The sequence below is a fragment of the Podarcis gaigeae genome (genome assembly GCF_964106915.1).
Source record: "Podarcis gaigeae genome assembly, chromosome: 11".
Lineage (NCBI taxonomy): Eukaryota > Metazoa > Chordata > Lepidosauria > Squamata > Lacertidae > Podarcis > Podarcis gaigeae.
Genome location: NC_139687.1, coordinates 36,914,061 through 36,939,107, shown reverse-complemented (window position 1 = coordinate 36,939,107; position 25,047 = coordinate 36,914,061). Strand labels below are relative to the sequence as shown.

Here is a 25,047-nt window from a genome sequence, read left to right as displayed (position 1 = left end):
AGATAAGACAAGTAAATTTCAAACCGTGGGTTAGTTAAATATTGCCTATAAAGCAGGATTCCTAGTTCATATGTAACATCTAAAGTGAGATTTGTTGAAAGCAAAATTAATCTTTCTCCCCTTCCCCCCCATTTTCAGTCATTCTTTACCTTCATTGGTTCTTTCCCAAGTGGCCTTAGGTATTTTTCAGATTTATTGGACCATCCCAGTTCTAGTATGATATGTGTGTGAAAAATGCATTTATCTGCTTTCCATATTGCATCCATAATTTCATTCATCTCCAGAATGTCCCCCCATTTAGCTTTTTTTCTAATCTAAATTAAGCTAAATAACCCAAACTCTTTAACCTTTAATCATAGAGGAGTTGCTGCAGTCACTTGATCATTTTGGGTTTATCCAGCACCTTCAAGAACAAGGGCAAATGGCCAGCCAGATAGCCTTGTTCCTTCTGCTCCTCAAAATCCACCTTATCTTCAAGCAGGGAAGCAATTGTAGTTGGAGGAGGGCAAGCAATTACCAGTTTTGAGAGCTGATTTTAGGCTACTCTTTTTATATCTGTTCCTTATGTTTGGGAGTTAACAGATAAACAGTGTTTAAGTGATTTGCTTCAAACTGTCAAAAACTTACTGAATTATGTCTGATCAACATTGTATGATTTTTATCTGTCTTTACAACAATTTCCTGCATTATTATATCTCCAAAATGCATGAGTTCATTAGTGTCTTCTAGGAAGAAAGGTGCATGAGGCTAAATGTCCTCTACCATCCAACTTAATACTGTAGTCAATATTCTGTATAGAGCTTCATGTTTGGCTTTTTTGATTGGGCAGTGGTGTTTCAGCAATAATAAGTCTGCCAGATTTCCTTTTCACAAATTTAATGGGTCATATCCGAGTGTAACTGAGTTTCAGTTGACATTTTGAAATCTAACCATCAACCTGTAAGGCCATTTAAGAAAAGGGCTGCCCTGCCAAATTTTGAGTGTTTCCATGTTTTGATCAGCATAACAAACACTACATTTCTTCCAAATTTCTTCCTTCTGTTTCCAGCTGATCATTTTTCTTCTTTAGTAACTTTGCTACGCCCTTCTTTAGTCAGAGAGAAGTAGGCAGAAACTGGTCCTGACAGTGTCTGGCATCAGTAGCACTAAGAATCAGAACAGAATTGATGGGTTTGATCTGCTGTTTCAGCAATTTTCTGTTGGTTTCTCAGTGCTGGAAGCCCCTGAAATTTCCAACTTGCCTTAATATTCCATAATCAGTAGCAGCCACAATCATATGCCACTGGTTTCACTTAATGCAGTTTTGTAGTCAAAATAAATCATTCAAAACAACACTGAATTGCATTTCTAATGAAACAGTATATATTGAACTAAGGACTATTGGATATCTTCAAAGAAAGATAATTGTCCATTTTACAGTGTATACTACTTAACATTCTTCAGGCATAATTATAGAGCAACAAAATATTCAATTCTGCATCATGAGAAAATTCTTTCAAAGAGATTGTGCTTTTTCAATATAAATCTTGTTGAGAAAAGCATGCTTATATATCAGAGTTTAATTCTGTGAATTTGAAGGATGTGTCTTTTTATAAACTCAAATAAGATTTGCAGCTTTTCTTCAACTGAAGAATTATAACATATGCATATTTTACTTTTAAGTGATACAGTGTTTTGATCTTTGTATCTATTGCATTTTTGTATACATTTATACAAAATGTATTCCGTGGACTATTTGTATAATGTTTCCAATTTTCTCTTACGCAGTTATTAAGTTTAACATGCATTGGGTAATTTTAATAATTAATATTCCTACACATCTAATTAGAGAGTCTGGTTATGCTATAAAAAGCTGTGATAATATAACCGGCTTTTACGTATATAAATAAATGACCAATATTACCAGAAGCTTTAAGCTGTAAGGGGGGAAAGGGAAGAAGTCTTTTATCCTGGTTTTTAGAGGGCATCAGCAGCTTGCTTTTATGAAAAAGTAACAGCTAAATGCACTGCAAATAATTTGCAGTAATCCAGTTCAGTGATTCATGTGTCTGCTTTAATGGGTCATAATTCAGAGTAAAGTAACTGAGTGCAGTCAGAGTGCAGACACTGCTTATGCCAGGGACAGTATCTCTTCATAAAACACACCTCAGCAGAAGCAGTTTGCCAGCCTCCTAATACCCTCTGATGTTTTGATGTCCTGCATATTTTTCCGATTAAGTTTTGAGTGCCATGTTTTTAGTTGTATTTCCACATTCATTATTCTCACGTAGGCCCTTCAGCGGGTTTGCCATATATGATTATTTTTTTAATGATGCCTTTCTTTCCACTTCAGCAGTTTAATAATCTAGCACATGGCTGCTTCTCAGTACTCAGCATTCACCTCCCCAATACAGAAGAGGACATGTGCGTTGGCTTCAAAATTCCATTTACTGCTTTAGAAATGCATATTCCCTATGGAACAACATTTGTTTGACATAACCATTCATTTTTATTACCTCTTTAAATATGTTTATCCAGAGTTATCAATAATCATAAATAACTTGCATTCTCTTCTTGCCCTGTTTTTCACAGACAAAATTGCTTACCCAGTACATATTAAATCTCGGCAAGTATGATCAAAGCTACGACATCAGAGACCGTACAAGATTTATTAGGCAGCTCATTGTTCCAAATGAGAAGAGTGGAGCTTTAAGCAAATATGCCAAAAAAATATTTCTGGCACAGAAGCCTGCCCCAGTGCTCGAGTCTCCTTTTAAAGGTTTGTCAGTCAAATTTTCTACCAAATCTTATCTGCAGATCTGTATTCTTAAGTCACCAAAACAAATTTTGCTAAATAGTCTGCTTACAATTTGTAAATGAGCAACATTATTTTAGTTTCACATTTTTTTAAGGGAGAGTGGTCAACTCTAAATTCTTTTATTCTGATATTTAATGGTATCTGGTAATCCAAAATAATTTAAAAACTTAATTTGTAATGTCTATATTTTACTTTTTCTGAATAATAAAAACTGCTAATCATAGTCAGTGTAGAAAGGTCTTTGGCCATTCACAAAACTTTGAACTTCTAGAGTGGCTTTTTTATTATTATTGAGAAGCATCAAACTAAAGTTACTTGCAGATTAAATTTGGTATATTAGGATTACTGGTATTTTTGGCTCCTAAGCCATTTTATAGACTAAACTGCTGTGAGTTACACCCTCCATTGCTCCCTGTTCTATTTAAAATAATCCTGTGGCCCCAGTTAGTAATTTTATTATGTACTTTATCTGTTTTCTAAAAAAATTCATACTTTGGTACTTTAATCCTGCTTTAAACTCCAAAAGCAGCACTCCTTGCAAAGAAAAAACTATTAAAATTCTGGATGTGTTTGTGCCAAGACATGTATATGGATTATTTAACTGTGCTGTCATTCTTAATATTCACAGTAAAGTAATTTTTAGAGAAGCTACATTTCAGAGCAACACCTCTAAACACACTGACTGATTAGCTTTTTTATTGACCATTATGGGTGAGATTATTGTAATCTATGGACTGGAATCAGTTTTTTGACCTATGAAGAGCTTCCTAGTTTATATTTATTCCATGACATTTGAGGTAATGTAACGCCAATTACCTTTAGTCCTGATTAAGATTGCTCTTTGTGATATAGAGCTCATGTCAGTATATTTTTCACCTCTTTCCCTCCCCCACCCCCAACAGATAGGGAGCACTACCAGCTTGGTACTTTGTCTCATACTCTGAACATGAAAGCCAATGGCTATCTGGAGTTGTCTAATTGGCCAGAGGTTGCACCTGACCCTTCAGTGAGAAATGTAGAAGTAATTGAGCCGGTATGTTGACTTTTCAAAATAATATTGTTGTTTTGGGAGCTTGGAATTATGCAAGTGTGTTTAGGTACAGGGGGGTTACTTTACTTACCAAGACTTCCAATTGGGTTTCAATAAACTTATTGTAAAATGTCCTTTCAGCTGCTGTTGCCTACTTTGAAACCCTTCATATTCCTCTGCTGTATCTTCTTTGTATATATTTTCTTTCCGTCACTCTGTTTCCAACTTTGCTTGCTGGTATATGAGTACTTCCAGTAATTAATTCAGCCTTCCAAGTTCAATCTGAATATCATGCGGTTTACTAGGATTTGCAAACATCCAGAGATTTAATATTTGTTATTGGATAATATAAACTGCTAGTGCATATTCACCTTTCAACACCACCCAAATGCTCACAATTGGTCTAAAATAGGTAGTTGAATTGGGGCTATTGCTTAGAGATGGCTGCCCACAGCACATCTTGATGACTGAAGAGAAGTTGTGAAACTTAGTGGATTGAGTCTAGGTAGATACTGAACCTTTTAGGAGGTTTTCTTATTTTTATTTGGTTGGCATAACAAAGTTGGTTTCCTTCCTCCATACCAGAATAAAAATGTTCTGCTGTCTGAGCAGAAGCAAAGCCAGGGCACATGTTGAAGTATTCCTTCCATTATTAAACATATTTATTGATCAGAATATTCATTAATTTTTCAAATCAAATCTTTATTATTTCCGTCAGAGACCAGCAGCAAGAAAACAAAAAATGAAGGACATAAAGCACACCATCCAAATGTGTATAATAGAGTAAAAGAAAATATAATATAATAGGAAAGAGTAAACAATAAATAAACATTCCAGTCATTTTTCTTTATTTTTTGCAAAGTAAAGATAGATGTGTTTACAGTTGACACAAATAACTTGCGTTGATGAGATAAAATTGGATTGTGTTTTTAATATTTGTTGTTGTAAGCCGCATTGATTATTCTAACTTTTTGGTATAAATGTTTGTTTAGGAGTGCTCAGTACAATCCCCCTTATTTATATGTTAGATTATATATTGCTTCTGTGTTTGTCCATGCACTCCTGTGTGACTGGCCAGAAAAGACAGTGTTCGTGGTTGTAAATAGAATTTATCACAACTTTTAAACCATGTGTTCTTCTTTTAAAAAAACATGAATAGGCAAAAGAATGGACTTCAATATTAGGGAAGGAAAAGAAAAAGAAACACACTGATGAAAGATTCTACTCTGAATCAGAAGATGAGGAAGAGGAGGAGGAAAGTGATGATTCTTCTAGCAGCAGTGACAGTGGTATGTGTGGATAAAGAAAGATCACAGTTCAGAACTATGAAATACAGTGTTCCCAGTATGTCCCATTATTTAAACCCATTAATTTGTGTTGCATGTGAATGATTTTATCTTTTGAGTAAGAAAAATTGTTGCACTGTGATGACTAGACCTGTGCATTCTTATAGTCACATAATGTGGTTTCTATGTTAGAGTACAAAGCTAAACTTGTTTATTCAGACGAAAATAAAATGGACTTCAGAGCCTTACTCCCATGTGTGTAGATTCACATCATGCTCATACCTATTCCTGTATCTTGGAGCATTGACTCTTTTAAAATACTCAGAAAATTTTTATTTTAAAGTACAAAGTAATAAAAATAAACTAGTTAAAAACAATAGTTTAAATACAACAAATAACATTTTAAAACCACATTAAAATGCTGATTGCCCTGGTAGCAGCCCAGTTGTCAAAGTTGTCTGTATGCACCTTGTCTTCTAAAGAGGAAGGTCTTAGCCTGCTGGTGGAAATATTAAAAGTAGGGAGCTAGCTGAGAGGAAATTCAACAACCTGGCATCAGCCACAGGAAAAGGCTGTTGATGTAGTAGGGGCTTCATTCACTTCATACGTGTGACCTGTTGGAGGGTATGCTAAATAGAAATATGCCAGAAGTGTGTGTCATATTGAGCTTCAGTAAAAATCTGAAGTTAACATTTATTTAGAAGTCAATAGGAATATTAAGAAACAATTTTAGGATTTCAGTGCTGTATGGGTAGATATGTTATCTGTCTGTGATATAGGAGAGTTTGCTACTTTTCTAGAGCCACATAACTTTCATTAATTCTTATTGAGTCCCCTATGTACAAGCTGATCAGTAAATCATGTTGGCATCGGATATTACTTTCTTAAAGTGAATTATATAAAGGTAAAACTTGAAGACCAAATATAAAATATGTGGTGAAAGAATTTTAAAATCTGTAATGCTATGCAAGCCTTTACATGACTCTTCATCTTGGCCATGTTGGCAATCCAAGCCATCGCATCCATCATTTGAATCTAAGAAATTGTTCAGGTACAGGTATAAATAATATAGGCACATGTACATATAGACATATAGACATAGAAATTACATGTTTTTGAATCGAGTTGACATACTCTCCTGAACACTGAGGGCACAAGAGAAAAAACGTTAGGGATTATTAAGGCTTATAACTAGAATCAATGGACTGAAACTGGGAAAGTGTACCTTTAAGTTAGATATTAGAAACACTTTCCAGCCGATTAGAAAACGAATAACTTGTTTAAATTCCTGATTAAATTGTCATCACTAGATGTGTGTTCAAGAATAGATTAAATACTTAAATGTTGAAGATGATGCTACATTAGAACAGAGGAATGAAGGTAGAGGACATGGGAGGTCATGTCTAATTTCCTTCCTCTCCCCCACCCCCTTGGGGTATGATAGCCACAAACCACATTATTGAGTGCTTGCATTTTTTGAATAAATTGTTGTAGAATTATAAAAGCAACATTCACAGCCAGCAGCCAGCCTTCACAGTTTTAAGTACGTGGATTGTGCCAGGGTGCTTAAACACCAAGTAACTTAAATAGTTTTATTAAGTTATTCACTTGCATTGCTTACAAATGAAAGGCTTTTCATTTTGCATTTTAGAGAGTGGATCTGATAGTGAACAAGAAAAAAAGGAAGGGGAAGAAGACAGCAGTGAGCAAAGTAGTGAGAGCTCCTCTACTGAAGATGATGGTAACAGGAACCCAAAAGCCAAAAGTGGTGTCTCAAAAAAAGGGACTGCAGTTTTAAAGAGGTATGTAGGGTTTTTTTGTTATGACAGGTAGCAAATTGGAATGTTGATGCTACAGTGTCTGTGGAAAGAACACATTAATGTTTTTCATAATGATATTATCTTTGAAAAGACGCTATCCATTTTCATCTTTTCCATTATATATGTTATATGTAAATTTAGCAGCTTGGGTTTTTTTTAATGTAACTTTTGTTGAATATTTAGGTGGTGATCTGAGTGTATTAACATAACCTTGGGAGGCTGAACAGTTATCATGCCACTTTATGAAACACTTAATTACCTTATACAGCGATTTTGCTGAGGGCTAAAATTAAATCCTTCTATATCTTGCCATTATGCAACTAAGGCAATTGATTTTTCCCTAAATAATGTTATATTAAAAGGATTATGATCCAGATATTGGAGGCAAGGGCCGTGAAGGGAGACGGTCAGAAGCTGCTTAAGTGTTAGGGCTTTTTAAGATTGCCTATTACTAACAGAGTTAACATGTATTAAAATATCATTAAAATTTTAAGTAATTGGGGCTAATACCTTGGATTGTCTGAATCTGTTTCTTCCACTTCTGTCAGCAAGTGGCCTCTGCAGACATGATCGCCCTTTCACTCTGTAGCCTGCTGCCAGCTCACTTGATGAGTTTGCAGCTCAGCTCAGTCGTGGCTGACAGCGCTGATTGGGGCGCAGTACGCACTCTGCTCCTTTTATTACAGACAGTAATTAAAGCAGCTCGCCCTGCCACTTCCATAACAAACACAGCATAATGCCCTAATTATGACTTTATTAATTTAAGTCAGGATTTAATGATTTTAAAAGTGATTTATATTGTTTTTCCTGTTCAGAACAAATGAAATCTGTAGGTTAAATTAATACAGGCTTTTCATCATTGCAAAGTTAAAAAGCTAGTTACTAGTAAATTTTTTTCATTAGATTAACATCTGAAACTCTTAAGCAGTAAGGTAAACAATGATTACCTATCAAAACTGAGTAATGAAATAAGTTTGCCCTGAAAAATCATATCTTCAAATTAGAAATTCGTATGTATTGAAAATAGTTTTCTTTTACTAAAGGAATATTGGGTTTACATTGAATTATTTCTGGAATGAATGCTGCCATTTAAGTCTCAGGAACTAAAGAGGTAAATAGAGATATAACATGAAGAAGAATTGTAGATGGATGGTTGCATTTCCAGTTAGAGCAAAGCAAGTTGGAAAATGAGAATGGATTTGCATATTTCTCACATTGCTAAGTTTGTATTAATACTCTGCTGTGGGGCTGTTTCTTTTCCCATTTATTATTAGCAAATGTATGCAGATTTATGGCTAAATCCTCTCCTTCCTTAATAATCAAATGTCATTGTTTTAATTATACAGTACAGAAATTTTTGCTCAGTTTTAATGATTGGTTCATGTATCATGCTTCTGAAATCATGCCATGTAATTTAGTTTAGCCATTCCCAATCTTGGGTCCCCAGAGGTTGTTGGACTACATCATCCACTGGACTTGCTGGCTAGGGATGGTGGAAGTTGTAGTGCAACAATATCCGAGGAGCCCAGGTTGAGAAAGATTGATTTAGGTGCATGGGACCTGTAAAAGGTTTAGTGGGTTGCAAAAAGCAACTGTCTGCATAGCCCATGGCACATGCTTATAGGCCCTGGTTCAAGCATCGTGAACAAATCATGGTTTAGCCACCAGGAATGTGGTGCTCCTTGTCTCCTTGTGAGCACTGATTCTCTGTTCCACATCATGGCTTGTGCTGATGTATTAGACAAATTATGGTTGATGAATTAGATGAATTATGATGAATTAGACAAATTATGGTTACTGTTAATATAGCTTGTCTCCAAGCCAGAGCTGAAAACTTTAAGCCATCTCTACTAGGTATGGCTATTGTGCTCCAGAATATGGCAAAGGAAACTGGTATATACAAATTGGAGCATTCAAGCCCATAGTACTCCCCAATAGAAGACTTCTGGTTTCTTTGCTCATTCTTACAAAAGGAGGAGCCAGGAGGCTTTGTGTAACACCCAGAGGCTTGTAAAGGTAAAGGGACCCCTGACTGTTGTCCAGTCATGGACGACTCTGGGGTTGTAGTGCTCATCTTGCTTTATTGGCCGAGGTAGCCGGCATTTGTCCACAGACAGCTCAGGTCATGTGGCCAGCATGACTAAGCCACTTCTGGCAAACTAGAGCAGAGCACGGAAACACCATTTACCAGAGTGGTACCTATTTATCTACTTGCACTTTGACATGCTTTCAAACTGCTAGGTTGGCAGGAACAGGGACCAAGCAACGGGAGCTCACCCCATCGCGGGGATTCGAACTGCCAACCTTCTGATCGGCAAGTCCTAGGCTCAGTGGTTTAGACCACAGTGCAACCAACGTCCCTATCCAGAGGCTCATACCTGTTCACTAATTTGATATACAGTCAACACTACACAGCCTTTTGAAAGAGCTGTAAATAGGTTAATAATAATGCTATTGATAATAATATAACATTAGCTCATTTTATAGATTTTATAACTTTCTCTTGAGTTTCTTATGCATGTATATTATATTTAGTGACTTGGATGGCACAGAAGAGAATAAAGTGGAATCTCAGACAGCTCTAGCTTCTTCAAATTCAGAATCTAGTTCGGCTGAGGAAAGTTCTTCAGACTCCAGCTCAGAATCTGACTCTGAAAGTAGTTTGGAGACTCGAAAAAAAGTGCATACTTCACTTCCTCCCAAGGTAAATCTTTAATGTTATATAAGTGTTCATAAGTAGAGTTATTGAAGGTGCATTTTGATTGCCTTTATGACATGTAGAAACAGGACGTATCAGGAAATGTGTAGATTTGTATTCTTTGTTTTTGATTGGAGGTCCTTTGCGAAAACATTTATTGCAGGTTAATGAAAATTAATATGCTATTACTTTGCAATTCTAGAAGGAGACTTTTTATAGGTGATGATTAACCACTGCACAATACACTAATGCAATATGTCTCAGTTTCCGTTATATAAAATATATGTTGTAAAGCACAAGAAATTATAGAAGCCTTTTTCACTGGAGATGAACAAATGCAAAGTGATAAAAGTTCTGATTATAATATTCAGTCAGTGATGTTTTGTTGAGCTTACATATCTGTATAAACTTTTATCTGAAAATTTACAGCCCAGGGTTTAGATTCCCATCATTCTCAGAGGTTTATGTTTGGTAGCCACGTTGAAAGTAAAGGATATAATCTAGTAAAAATGAATAGTGGATAGTTCCACAGTGGTATATATTGTAATTTTAGCCTCTTTTAAGTATAAACGCTTAATCACTGTGTGTACTCTTACTTTCACCAACATGATTTGGATTTAATTTGCAAACTTGTGCAGCAGTCCTTGTAGTTTTTGGCAGTAGTAGAGTGGCCAAACTACGTAGAGAGAATGAACGCCTCCATTTGATTTTTTTTCCTTCTTACAAACAAGTGGTATATAAATTTTATGAAATAAATTATATTGAGACATTTATGGCAGTGAGTTAAATAGCCTAAGGTTTGTATGGTCAGAATTCTTGATGGTGGTGGTGATGATGATGATGATAATAATAATAATAATAATAATAATAATAATAATAATAGTCAGACAGATTGTAGATTTCTTATGCCCAATTAATAGAAGTCTCATTTTCACACCGTTGTAGACATGTTTTGACACAAGATCCAATAAATGTAGTCCTATGTTGCCACTGGTGACTGGGAAACACTTCTTGGTGACAGCCTGCCCAACTGAGACACTTTCCCCTTTGAAACACAGTTCCTTCAGAATTTTCAAAAGGGAAGAGTTATTTATTCATTCACCTTTTTGAACACTTGGAAGCAGTAAGAATCAGCCTTGCTGCCAGGTATGAAGTGAAAAGCTTACCTCTCTGCTGAGTCCTCTGCACCTACCAGAGAACTGGGGGGAGGGGTGATTGTGGCAAACACAAGAAATGACTGACTACCAAGGGCAATAAAAATGTGTGGGTCTCTGGCAAATGCATATATATATATATATATATATATATATAGGAGAACAACTACAGGTGGCAGTGAAAATAGTGTTGCTGAAGCATATCTAAAGTACATAAAGGGGCCCACAAAAATCATAGTTTGGAAGGTTGTGGTATGCTTAATTGCTGCCAGATGATAAGCACTGCAACCGTGCTTATAAAAGCTTAACTGTGACTGACTCGCAAATACTGAAGGTTGTATTTTATGGCCAGTTAAGAACAAGATACCTGTTGTCATGGTTGGTGAGAACAAACTGCATAAAGGCACCTTTGCCTCCCAACATGAAAGCTTTGCTTCAGTACTTGATAGTAGTGGCAAATTTGTGTTTTGATCTCACATTTCTGTGTAGTAATTGCAGTGAGAAGAACAGCACAAACAGCTAAGTCTATCAACAATTATATTTAATAGGCAAACTGTCTTTAATAGTGTCAAATAGCTGGTCATTCAGATGAGGTATTGTCTACTCCTGATGGGTGGCAATTCTCCACTAGCCCTGTAGGGACCCACAGGGTTTCATCTTGTCTCCCATGCTCTTTAGCTCCGTGAACCAACGTATGGACACCATAATATCCAGTGGATTGCTGATTCCCATGTTCAGGAATTGGGTAGATAGCTCTTATGGATATAGTTGCACTTCCTTCAAAATAACAGGCCTGCTGTGGATTTGGTTAGATGGCCTTATCACTGGCGGCACAAACTGCTGCAACAGCAAAGAACAGCTTTTCCTGGTTTACCATCTACAGCTGTTCCTGGACAGGGATACTCTGCCCACTGTGAGCCATATCCTGGTTAACTTCCTGATATGATTACTGTAATATGCTCTGTGTGGGGCTGTCCTTGAGAATAGTCTGGAAGCCACAGCCTATGCAAAATGTGGCAGCCAGATTACAGAGTGCTACAGTTCCAGAGGGTCATATGATCCTGAGAAAGTTGCACTGGCTGCTAATCTGCTACAGAGACAAATGACTTAGAAAGCTCTAAGCAACTTAAAATATTTTAAATAAATAAAATACTAACGTATAATAATGATGAACAGTGTTCTTTTTTGGCTAAATGCCTAATCACAATACAGTTATGCCATAACTTTGAGGAAATACTAATTTTATAAAGGTGCAGCTTCTTAGATTTTTAGAGAGCCCCACTGGCTTGGAACATTTCAAGTTCCACTGAAATCAGTGAGGTTTCCTTGTAGGTAGAAAAAGTGTATAATTGGAATAAGGAGGTTTTCAGTTTGGGTTTGCACTCTTTGATGGATCATTATGCTCTTTATTTACCTGCATAATTGCTGTTTTCTAAACCTTGCAGATGAAATATACCCAGGTTAACACGGTTTAGAAACATTGCTGGAGTAATTGCTTCACTTTCCCTTTATTTGATTTTTTGAACGTCAGTCCCTTTCATGTGTTACCATAAAGCACCAATGCAGCAGCAAGCAAAGGCTCTAGCAGCTAAGTCAGCTGCAGGTGGCTGCAAAGCCAAACAGGATGTTTATGACGGTTGCCATGGGAACAAAGGGGCAGTCCATTCTGTACTGAGCACCGGATGTTAGCTCAGTGTGTGTGTCATATGACCCGTACTGGAAGTACATGGGTGGAGTTTATTCTTACTGCTGTGGAGTGCAGACATGTTTCTCTGTACTGATGTAAGAGACAGAAATAAAGGATGTAAATAGATTTCTGTCTGCTTCTTTCCCCTCCCTGGGGATATCAAAGGGGAGAGAGAAGAAACGGTGTGTTCTTCTCACACATCTGGGAAGAATCGCCGAGACCTCGCCTGCTTATCTGCCGGGAGTAACAGCGGGGAGGTCGACAAGGAATATCTGCCGGTGCCTACGCTGTGGCACATTCCTCTGACCCAGGCAGAATTCCAACATCATGTCCTGTGTTTTTTTAAAAAATAAATATTTTTTTCTAGTTATAAAATATACTATCAGTCTCTGTTCTGTTTTTGCTTCCTGTTTTCCTCTGCAATTATGTTTTAATCAGTATTGGGAACAAGATACAATGTTGTGCCACTTCAGAATAAATTTCCATGAGTCAGAATGTTGATCCCACAGCTCTACATTCTGAGATCAACTGAAGAGTTCTGAACTTCCATCAAATCTAACAAACAGTCATTGGTTTCAACATCCAGATATATCCAGGGTAACCACCTGGCTCTTAGTCTCCCTGTGACTTTCCAGATAAATATAATTAATGAGGGCTTCCAAATACATTTCTGTCCCAAAATACAACATCATTCCTGGTGGTTGGCCGTGCTTGCTGGGGCTGATGGAACTTGGGATACAGTAACATCTGGAAGGCCACAGGTTCCCCACCACCGTTATACACATACCCTTGTGGAAGCAAGTCCCATTAAACTCAGTGGAACTTGTGAGTAAACAACTATAGAATTACACTACTGTTGACATAATAGCTGTCAAGACAATTAATAGTTTAAGGATTGTAATAGCTCAGTAACTTGGGAATCTACCATATTAAAATACTTAATTGCATATGGAATGTTTAAACGGTGCCCTCTGCTATGTCAGTTAGTAAACTTCTGTTTGTGAAATAGACTGGAGTTCTTTGGTATACTGTAAATATAACTCTAAAGGTCCTCACTTAGGGGAAATCAGAATTAACTTTCATTTTAATGGTTGTGAGAGAATCTGTGTGCATTGAAGCCACCAAACTACATTGCTGCTTTAAATTTTGACTATTTCTGTATTTTCTCCATTTGAAACGAAAATTTGAAAGGAATCTCTTTTTCCATAAAGGACCCTTCTGTTTAGGTATATACTTCAGGTATATACTTTATATATTATGAAATATACTTAAGATGTATTTAATAATGAATGCAAATGTCCTTTGAAGTGATATAAAATTATGAAACATTTTATGATATATAAAAACAGTGTCAAGATGGATCTATAATAAAAATGTTAAGATGAAGACATGTTAGTCTAATACATGGCTTCTGGTTTGTTTTTTTACAAAACAAAGGTAAAATGTCTCCTAATAATGAGCATAGTTCCGTATCTCAAGTGCATTATGCGCTTAGAAATACAACTTTCAAACTGTTGTTGTGCATAACTAAAACACAGCTAGTGATCCTGCTCAGAAATAGCGGGGTATTCAGATACATAATCACATACTGTTAAAAATCAGATACAGATTTTAGTATGATGCGTGAGTAAATAAGAGCCTATGTAGTGGGATTTTAAAATCAGTTCCTGTTGGCCTCTTATACAAGCATAATACAGTCACTCAGCTGTTAAAAACCTGATCTACTATTTAAAAAATATATAAAAACAAATTGTCTATCTTTCTGCCTGATCTCTTTTCAACTGCTAACACAATGGAAACAGTAGGTGATCAGTCAGTGCATTTGGATTGTCAATGATGGTTTTGTATAAATATTGGAAGGGCAAGAAACAGAATTCACACAGTAAAATATGATTTCATCTGCCTCTTCTCTGCAGTTCCATGGCTCATGCTGCGGTGTGAAATTCTCATTTTACACACTTTGCAGGCGGAGCACATGAATTATGCATTGAGCAAGAGAAATCTCCTGCTTCAAGTCGTATATGCATTTACCCAGGTTCTATCTCTATTATCAAGATGAATTGCAAATGGAGAAATGTTTGATGGGATATGGCTTAACTTCTTTGTTTAGCATTCAGCTCTGGATTGCATTCTTTTCTTTAAGGAGGAAGCAAGTTTATTTTTGTGTGGATTGTAATTTTAAGTAAAGAACAAAAAATCAATTTTTAAAGCTGTTTCAGTTAAACTATCGGTAAATATTAAACATAAATGTGAGTGTGTCACGTTCATTTTCTTACATTTAAACTTCTTGTGACCATGGGCAAGTCCAGAACATTGTAACCACAGTTGCCATTTGTAGAAAGGAAAACAGTGACATATCTGATTTGATGAGTATGCCATTTTGTATTAGAGAGACCAGGTAGATTTGCTGGGAGGAGCTGATCTGATCCCACTGTGTTCACCTAGATGTTTGGTATAGCATCATACGGGGCCGTCTTACCCATAGGCACTAGGGGTGCGGGGCACCGGGCTCTCAGGAGTGCCAGCCCGAGAGTCCGGGGCCCAAGAGTTGAGTCTGGGGATGAGCACGCCTTTTTGGTCGGAGCACTGTGGTGGGCTCTTCTGCTGCGGGCGGCTCTGCGCTGCGAGTTTGGGGGTGACCAAGCCAGTGAGACACTGAGGTGGCCGGCTGCCTCCACCCTACTGCACACCTGGGAATGGGCAGATCTTTGCACCCTGGCGCCACATATACTTAAGATAGCCCTGGCATCATCATAGGCTGCAGGGATGAGGGGAGAGTTGCTGTGGTCCATCGCACTTCCATATCCAGTGCCAGGAAACTTGGAACTGACTGTGAAGGCCTGCACCTGGTGTTGGTCAGTAAATTGTGGTTACTCCTTCTGTACCATCCACCTTACTGCCCAGCAGCTTCTCTCACCAAGCTGGCAGAGGTGATATTGGGTGTGGTGTCAGAGGAAACCATAACAATAGTTCTGGATTATTTCAATATCTATGCTGAGGCTGCCTCTAGTGTTCTGCCTCAGGACTTCATGGCCTTAATGATGACCACGGAGGTATCGCCCAAGTTTCAGTGATCTGACACACAGGGCACAGCATACCCTCCATTTGATTTTTGCTCATGGTGGAGGAAGAGATGGTATGGAGATAGGGGGAGTAGATCTCACCCGATTGTCTGATCACTTCCTGGTGAAGTTCTTACAGCACCAGTCCTCCACTGGAAGGGTGATGGAAAGATTAAGATGCTGTGGAGAAGCTAATCAGGGGTTGCAGAGGGGAAAGAAAAAGGTGAGTTGTGCAAGCCGCTCACATTAGGTACAACCCATACAGATTGAATCAAGTCATAATTAACTATGACTTCAGTGTTGACTGTCCTAAGACTGTCCTAAGACATATTCCAGCTAAAAAGAGTCCCACTGAAACCAGTTTGAACAACTGAGTAGCTGTAATGAAATCACATTAACATAAGAATAGCCTGCTGGATTAGGTCAAAGACTTATCTATAGTCCAGCATCCTACTGTCACATTAGCCAATCAGATGCTGTGGGAAATCAGGGAGCAGAACATGAAATCAAGAGCATTCTCCCTTCCTGCAGTTTCCAGCAACTGGCATTTGGAAGCATTACTGCCTCCAACTGTGGAGATATTTGGGAGTTAATCACAACTAAATCTGAGCCTATATATTGAATAATGTGAACTTTTGCCTGAGACTGACTAATTTTCATTTGCGGAATAGAGGTCCAGAACTTAGGTCTGATTGCAGTACCCAGCCATTATTTGTGCTGCCTTCCCCCCAAACCCAGCTTCTTGCACATATAGACAGAGGAAAAGCAGAGTTTGTTTGTCTTTCTCTCTTTTTACAAACTTTACTGAAAAGTTTAAAAACAATTACCAAGCAAAACTGCTGTCTTCCAAGAGAAATACATGCACAGATGTTAAGTCTTGTATGCAGTCATCCACATGGAATCAAAACAAACTTGGAAAATCTTTTATATTACAAATTCAGCTCACACCCACAGGATATACTTCAATTTAAATCGCTAAGTAATTTCTCCATAGTGTCTTCTGTGACTGAGAAAGAAGGAAGATTACTGTACTATTGTTAATAAACACTATAAATCAAGATCGTATGGAGTCAAGCCATCTTTCTTTGTTATTCCAGTTATTACCTTCCAGTGGTGAATTAAGTGTTCATAAGTGCTGTTTTCCACACATACTGCGTCCAAGTTCTTGTGGTGGGAGCTCTATGGTCTAAACCCCCACTGCATACCATTTCAACTAAACTGCAATAAACCTTTTTAAATGTCATTATGAGATGGCACTGGACACCCCTACACCCTTCCAGAGCTAGCCATTTTCCCTTATGTTGGGCAGGGTGTAAGCTTAAAGGCATGTTCCTCCACATGTGATAAGAGTGCCTGTTGCCTAAAAGTTTTTTGGACTTGAATTTTTTTCACTGTCTTCTGCCATTATGGAACAACATCTTGTACCCGATCCAATGTTAGCCCACCTGTCAGTGGAAAACAATATCAATCCAAATGTAAAGCATAAAAGAGTTGCTCTTCTTTCTTAAGACAGTAGCGAGACAAATAATCGCATCCATTTGGAGACTTTGTCTCTTATATTCCACCAGGATTCTACATCCACCTACCCACCCAAAGTTCTTTGCAGTGTGTAGGGAAGTTGGACAAAGAGTATTCTTATGTCATGCTGAGTTTGTGCTGATAGTCTCCAGGAAGATATTCATGGTTGCCAGAGGTGAGCTGTTGACGGCATTTGTTGAATCCTGTTAAATTAAGCTCATGCTCCGAATCATATGCAGTGGGATTCTTTCACCATGCTTCGCATGCGTTCTCCAGTTACAGGTATTTTTTTCGCCACTCAGTGAGAAAAGTGTCCTACTAATCAGCATGTTTGTGGACTCAAATGGCTGATACAGTTGTCTGGAAAATTATGCCAAAATTCATAGTAAATGTTGACAAGGAACTTTATTCCCAGGCTGTGGTCTATAGGCATGGTTCTTTCTTTGTCCTTCTCCCTTCTTACACCTGCTTGTATAATTATTTGAGTTTCAATTATAGATGCAATAATATATAAACTCTGTTAATTTTATTCTCCCAAAGAGATGAATTTATCAGGTCTCTTGCTACTCTGAAAATGCTTTGATGATCTGCATCTAATGAAATCTCAGTTCTCGTGAGGACTAAAGATCTCTACGTTTTATGCCTAGTCTTGTATGGCAGCAGCTCTCAGCTGATTAGGTCACATGTCCAAAGAGAAAAGAAGTAGTGAGACCAGTTGTGGTTGTTGAGAAAAGTTTGACGTTACTGCAAACTCGAGGACCATAGGATTACAGGAAATAAAAGACTGCTAATTGATAATGTGAAAAGTTAGATCAGAGCCACCACAAATGTTTTTTAAAAAACTAAAAGAAAAATAGAGTGATAGCACAGCTAATTGCTTAGAGCAGGACATTGACCTGCCGTTGAAGCAGAGCTGTATTGGTGTTGCAAGAACACTGGGAGATAACATCAAAGAAATGGTGTTGAAAAGGCATGCAGGATTCTTTTTTCTGAATTGCTATGCAGCAAATATTAAAAAGGTTGAGCCCAATTACATTCTTTCCTGGATAAGTCTTTGCAGTGTTCTCACACATTTTTTTCAAAAAAAGTATTAAACATTCATATACTTTTTGCAGAAAGAAGAGAAAGCTTCACAAGAGAAGAGAGTGTCTACCAAGCAAGATGTGCCACTCTTGGATTTGGACGACTGTAAGTACTCCAGATGTTTGCCCTTTCAAATTTTTATGTCCATGAAAGTTAAAGCATTTGACTTAGATCCTAACTAAAACTTCCCTTGTGGGAGTGTCCCATGAGCAGAGTTCTGCCCATGGGATGCTCCCACCAGCAGAAGAAAGGCAGCATTTTTTTACACACACTCCTTTTCCCTGCAACCTCTTTGCCTTTCCAAACTGTTGCTGAAGGATCGGTGAAAGCAGTTATTTCCACTTACAGAAGCAATCCATCATTTTGCAGGGGGCTAGTTAGGATCCAAGTCATTGTATTTAAATTTCAAAAGGCCTGAAATAATACTGTCTGTCTCATATAAAGATATAATGGAATATTTATGTGTACTCTATGCATTAGTCATTGTATAAGAGCATAACACACTTAAAAAAAACAAACCTGGATAGCCTACTTGAACAATGCATGCTCTTTAAACAGATTCTTTCTGAACAATTTAGCTTTAAATGTGGGGGGTCTCTCTTCTCTTGTCTCTTAAGATTTAAGGCTTATATGTTTTCAGCCTATATCAAATGCATTTCTTAGCGCATTGTAATACTGTTACACTATTTTATTTTTAAATAAGTACCTTTTTATAAATGAATAGCTTTCCATAGCAAGGTAGCAGTGAGACGCATGGTATCTGGAAATCATACGGAGGTCTCATTCAGAAAGATTGTATTTTCAAAGGTTGTAAATCTCTATGTGTTAGTAATACAAAAATATTTAACAGCCTCAAGCACAGAAATTTGGAAAGCATAAAAGCTAGAGATGAGTGTGGTTTTGTTTTTCCATAGGTTGGATACAGAGATTAGCACGCTAAATAGAGCTAGCAAATTGTGACACACACACACACACCCCAGCCCCACTATGTTTCACCAAGGATTGGGGGACCTTGCTGAATTGGGAGGCTCTGACTCAGGGCAAAGGAGGAAGGGGCATCTTCCAGGAGTGGCATTCCCACTGAGGTGGCTGCCGTGGGGATCAAGGGACAGGGATATCAGCTTCTGCTATCCCTATTTTGTGCTGTTAGCTCTTACTAACACCTCCTATGTGTTTAGAAAATTCAGAGACCTTTACTTTTATGTCTGAATTCTCAGAATTTTAAAAAAGAAGCTTTCATCTTTATATAACAACAAAGCATAGAATCTAGCAGTCTAATAATAAGCAAATAATCTACTAACATTAATTTCCACATAGTTTACCTTTAGTTTGGAACATGGTGTGTGGTGGTTGGGGAGGTGTATACATGCCTTCCCCTACACAGTAACTTAAGACATATGTTGACGTACAATCCCATAAATCAGAGTTTTCCAAACTGTGTCACAACACTAGTGTGTTGGCTGCCATGTGTGAACACACCCTGCTCTCCTCCTGGGGCTGGAAAGGGGCTAGTTTAACCTCAGGTTTGCTAGTAAAACTGAATTACTGTGCCATGAAATTAAACATATCGAACAGGTGTGTCACCAACATGAAAAGTTTGGAAAGCTCTGCCATAATTTTTAAAAATTAAACATTTTTATTAAAATGTGTAGGATAAAGTACGTGTCTAGTTACTGAATTGTTCAAGTTTAAGATGCCAGAAAACCATACTCTTACCAATTTAATTTACTTAAATATAACTATCCTTCTCAATTGCTTATTTTCTGCAGTCAGTCCTGTATCAACAACCACATCACTCCACAAGCCAACTATTCTTACTCCTACTTTAGCAGCTGACTTAGAAGGTTTAAGTTTATCAAGTTCTTCAGTCATTGATGTAAGTTATATTTTTCATTTACTGACTTATTTTTCTCACTCATTTTCTGTTTTAAGGTGAAATTGTATCTTGATCTATAATGGACTTGCAGACCATTCAATAATACTTCATTCCATTTTTAAATACAGATCAGGGGTGGGGAGCCTTTGGCCCATCAGGGGCTCCATTTTTGCTTGTGAGCCCCTTTTGCCCAAACCATGCCCACCCATGCAATATCAGGTGTGGGATGGGTATTGGCATTGCTTCAGTGCTTAAAGTGAGCTGCTGATTGTTCCTTGACTGGAGCAAGGAACACCTCCACCATCAATCAGCTGATGGGCAGTGAGGGTGTGCCTTCTTCCAGGAGAGGGAAGTGATTTCCATTTTGCAAACAACCCCCCCCCCCCCCGCACCTCTTGTTTTCAAAGAACAGCATGGGGCTGTTTTCAAAAGGACTTTCAAACAGCCCTCTGCTGCAATTTAAAGTCTCAATAATTGGGACTTCAAAGCACACTGTCACCTGATGCCATAGTGTTATCCAGTGATTGACAGGTAGGAGGAGCTAGTTTGGCCTGCCAGGGGTTGGGGAGTTAAAGGCCTGGTCCATTGGCAGAAAAGGTTCCCCACCCCAATGTAGCTTCATGATGAAACTAAGGAAGAATATGTTGCAGAGGATTTTTTAAAGCTTGTGGTTTTAAACTGGTGGCAGTATAATCAGAATAGCTTTTGTTAATCACCATTCTAACTTTTGGCATGGGGAAACCTTATTTTTTGCATTTTAACTGCTTACAAATTCTGGACAAATGTTATAATCTTCTAAACTAGTAACACAGAAACTTGTTCTTCTTTCCAAATATATTTTTGAACTTCTTTATCTTGATACCTGCTATATTAAAACAAATCTAACTTAGTATTTTTCTGATTGCCTATGTTAGCTCTTATGCAACGCAGTGTCTGTGTAGGTATTTATTCATACCTTGAATCAACTAAAATGACTTTATACTCAGTTTCCTGGACAATGAAATAGAGAGCGACCAGATCCAAAGTCCTGGAGGGCTCATGGCAGGTAGACAAAAATGGAGGAGGTGGTTCCTCTTCCTAATGGTCCTTTCCATCCCTAAATCCAAAGCCTCCCCTTATACTAGCTTCTTCAGATACGAGCCTCTTAAAAGGCCACTCGGTGTCCTCTACCAGATGCTTCTCTGTCAAAATTTCTGGAATATGCGTCATCTCTTTCCTGCTGTAAGAATTTAGGGACAATTTAACAAATAGCTCCCATTTTTCTGACTGTTTAGAATTATACGACATACTGTTTCAAAACCAGACTGCATGGGAATGGGAAGGACATGGTAGTAAAATCTCTCTGTTAAGAAAATAACCTATTGGTCTCTTGCTCTCTGTCGTGTAGGATGCTCAAATTAACAGATGGTTCAAGAAAATTTGGTAAGGTTCTCACTATGAAAACAAAAAATTATCATAGTGTTAATTTCACATCATGCTTAGCAAACCTTGGCTACCACTAAACCCATGGTTTGATTCAGTTTGTCATCCAAACCCAGGCTCATGATTTAATTGTCCAGACTAACCATGAACTGTAACCAAGATTTGTTTTCATTAATCTGGAAGTGGTAAAGCATGAGCCTGGGTTGGACAACAGTCTAAGCCATTAGTTGTCAACCAGTGCACTGTGGCACCCTGGAAGACTTGAGGAACTTTTGTTCATGAGAGCCCTGGGGGGGGGGGCATCCTTTCATTAACTTGCAGCCCATACCTTCTTGCATTCTCTCTCTCTCTCTCTCTCTCTCTCTCTCTCTCTCTCCAAGGAACATTCAGGGGATCTGGCAGCTTTAACTTGCAGCCCATTATCTTCCTGTATACCTCTCTCTCTACCCCAGCGACCATCCTTCCTTGAGCCCATCTCGTGGAATGGGAACAGGGCAGAACAGGGCAGGGGTGGAACGAGGGAATCCCCACTTAAAGGTGTCATGTAATGGAACCCCATTGTAAGGGACTCCCACAGGGGAGCCGCAGAAACAATGTGTTTGGTCAAGGGAGCCGTGGACTCAAAAAGGTTGAAAACCACTGCTCTAAGCCAAACATTGTATTAGCTCAGCACAACTGCAGAAAGGATCAGGGACAGCAAAGCAACCGTGAGCTTCAATCCAGGAGCCAACACGCTCAGGACAGTAGCTCACTTCATATGGTTTAAAAATGAACCTTTGAAATTACTCATATGTGGGAGTCTTTACCAAAGCTAAGAAGCAGAGTACAGTTGCCACACTGGTCTAAAGTGCTACAGTAAAAATAGGTGAGAAAGCAACTTGTCTGGAAACAACCAAGGCCATTGAGAATACATTATTTGTCTAATGGTATGTATTAATCTTACTTAACTTGAGGTTTGTGTGCTGGGTATTTTGGCCATGTACATTAAGGTAGTTTTACCCATGCAAGTCCATAGTATTGACCTGCCGCACCAATGTAATATATCTTGTTATTTATACCATATGTGATAGGGACTTTAATAGGTGTGCCTGGAGCAGAAGCTAAAGGCCAATCAGTATAGTAGATAAAAGGTCTTCCACTGGAGCCTGTATATTGCACATTGTATTCCTGTAGTCACAGAGAATATGTGCCCATTACTCCCAGTTCCCAATGGAAATTATGTAGTGCCATCTCAAAATCATATTTAAAAGTGTTAGATGTTTATGCTCATGCTAAATAGAAAGGATCATAGGCGACCTTCTAATGCTTTCCAGTATGGGAAGGGAGTTAATCAGACTACTTTAGAAGTATTAACATAGTGTAACTGGAACAGAAAGAGGCCCTTTAGGAGTGACTTTTTGAGAAGAAACAAGGTGTAATGATAAGAGGAGGGGACATGAAAAGATTGGGCTGATCATAGTTAAGAAGCCATACAATAGTTTGCCTCTGGAAGCTCAACTCATGTCTGCTTTTAATTTGTCATTTGCTTGGCACTCAACTTCATAAATTCACTCCAGCCTCCCTGCTTCCATCCTAACACATGCTGTGGACTACCTGAATGAAGCTAGTGATCCATAGATCACAGTTTGGGAACCACTTACTTTGACTATATCAGGCAGTTTAAAAAATTTACAGGCAATGACCATTTTGCATGGGGGTTCCATTCCCAGCCCCTGCACATCCTCCCACATGTCAGTGGAGCGTGCATAAGCCTTCTCCATCCCTGTTCTTCCCTCTTCTGGGTCCAAAAGGATGCCCCTAAAATGGTTGCCGCCTGTATGTACTAGGATACAACTTTTGTAAAGCATGTACAGTCATACCTTGGTTTTTGAACAGCTTAGTTCTCAAACATTTTGGCTCCCAAATGCCGCAAACCCAGAAGTGACTGTTCCTGTTTGCAAACTATTTTTGGAAGCTGAATATCCAACAGGGCATCCAGTTGGCTGCAGGACCTTCCTGCAGTCAATCAGAAGCTGCATGTTGGTTTCCGAATGTTTTGGAAGTCGAACGGACTTCCGGAACAGATTCCATTTGACTTCCAAGGTACAACTGTACTTAGGCTTTTCCTAAATGCATAGCTGTTCATTTCAGAATTGTGGCAGCTGTGTCTTTAAGTACGTAATGATGTAGGAAAATTGCAGATATACATCTGTTGTTGTCATATTTATTTATTCATACAGTGGTGCCCCGCAAGACGAATGCCTCGCAAGACGAAAAACCCGCTAGACGAAAGGGTTTTCCGTTTTTTGAGGCGCTTCGCAAGACGAATTTCCCTATGGGCTTGCTTCGCACTCTTTATAAAAAGATTTGAGGAGTGAGGTTATTACCCCTCTACTGCTATCCATACCAGGTCGCTCAACCATTGCTACTGTGTCCTTTCTTCTAGCAGATCAAGATAGCCAGAGGACAGCAAAAACTGCAGAATTTTAAGCAGGGACAATTAGAATGGATCTATTATATGATTATTGATGTAAACCTCCAAAATGTATTTTGTATGGTTAGGTTTTTACCTCTATCTTCAGAACATTGTATTTTATTTTGGCTGATGCAAATAAAGATTCTTATTCTTCTTACAAGGCAGAAGGCCTATGAAAACTCTAGGAAGGAAATAGAAATGTGTGGTCTGCAGAAATCAGTTGCCGAGTCACCACTAGCTAGTTGGCAAGAAGTAAGTCTCTTATTTAGTAGAAAGACCCCTCTTCAGGTAGAATAACAGATTCAAGAGTTTTGGTTTAACACACCAGCCTCTCTAGGGACAGTTGATCTAGAATAGTACCTTCTGAATATCTGTTAAAGAAAATCACTAAATGAGGAAGAGGAATGGGGTAATTCTACAAAATACTTGTAGGAAATGGACATTAAGAATATTTTCCAATTGCAACTCCATTTGACAAAGCCTTTCCTACTCCCAGGAGAGAAGGGATTGTGAGTGGGAGACGATTCCTGCATCATGCTGGGGGCACTCCGCCCCCTGCTTCAACTTCAGGGCTGGCACCACGCCCCTGCCCAGTTGGGCACCCAATAGGGAAGCTCGGCGGGGGTGTGGCTTGCTGCTCAAACGTAGCAGCGCCAGCCCATCCCCACCATTGCACACACATTTTCTTCGAGTCACCCACCCTCCAATCCCTTTAGATTAGCTGTTCCTGAGACTTTGCTATGGACCTCTGGTTGGTCACCCTGTTTAACCAGGGGGCCTGGTAGGGATTTTTTTCCAATTGGCTAAATTGGCCCGGCCTCTTGGGGTTCTTTTGCCTATCTCGTAGCAACTGTCACAACTTTCGTGGTATTTGGCGGTTAGGCATTGGAAAGTGTTGTTGGTGTTTCGGGGGGCAAGGTGTGGCCATCGCCTTCCCCGACAATTTTGGGTATTCCGCTAAAGGAATCTGGCGGTCGTGGATCCTGTCCGATGCCCGAGTGGTGGTGGGCCATGGCACGACCCTCGGTGACATCAGGAAAAGAGCCTATAGTTGGATTAGCATTAACAGGCTCCTCCTACTGGTGGTTAACCCTCCTCAGACTCACCCCTCTATGAGTGGATGGAGTCTAATGTCCCATGGTCCAATGCCTAAGCCAAT

The 25,047-nt window shown here is 38.7% G+C and overlaps 1 protein-coding gene across 3 annotated transcripts in view; it reads left to right on the top strand.

The window, feature by feature from the left end:
• AP3B1 (adaptor related protein complex 3 subunit beta 1) overlaps positions 1–25,047 on the top strand; it is a 149,861-nt gene that overhangs the window by 82,226 nt on the left and 42,588 nt on the right. For all 3 annotated transcript variants that reach the window (XM_083703427.1, XM_083703426.1, XM_083703428.1), the window contains 7 exons: positions 2,572–2,758; positions 3,700–3,830; positions 4,987–5,116; positions 6,765–6,915; positions 9,469–9,637; positions 18,168–18,240; positions 19,905–20,011. In XM_083703427.1, the coding sequence (XP_083559553.1) occupies positions 2,572–2,758; positions 3,700–3,830; positions 4,987–5,116; positions 6,765–6,915; positions 9,469–9,637; positions 18,168–18,240; positions 19,905–20,011 (948 nt within the window). The remainder of the gene's footprint in view (positions 1–2,571; positions 2,759–3,699; positions 3,831–4,986; positions 5,117–6,764; positions 6,916–9,468; positions 9,638–18,167; positions 18,241–19,904; positions 20,012–25,047) is intronic.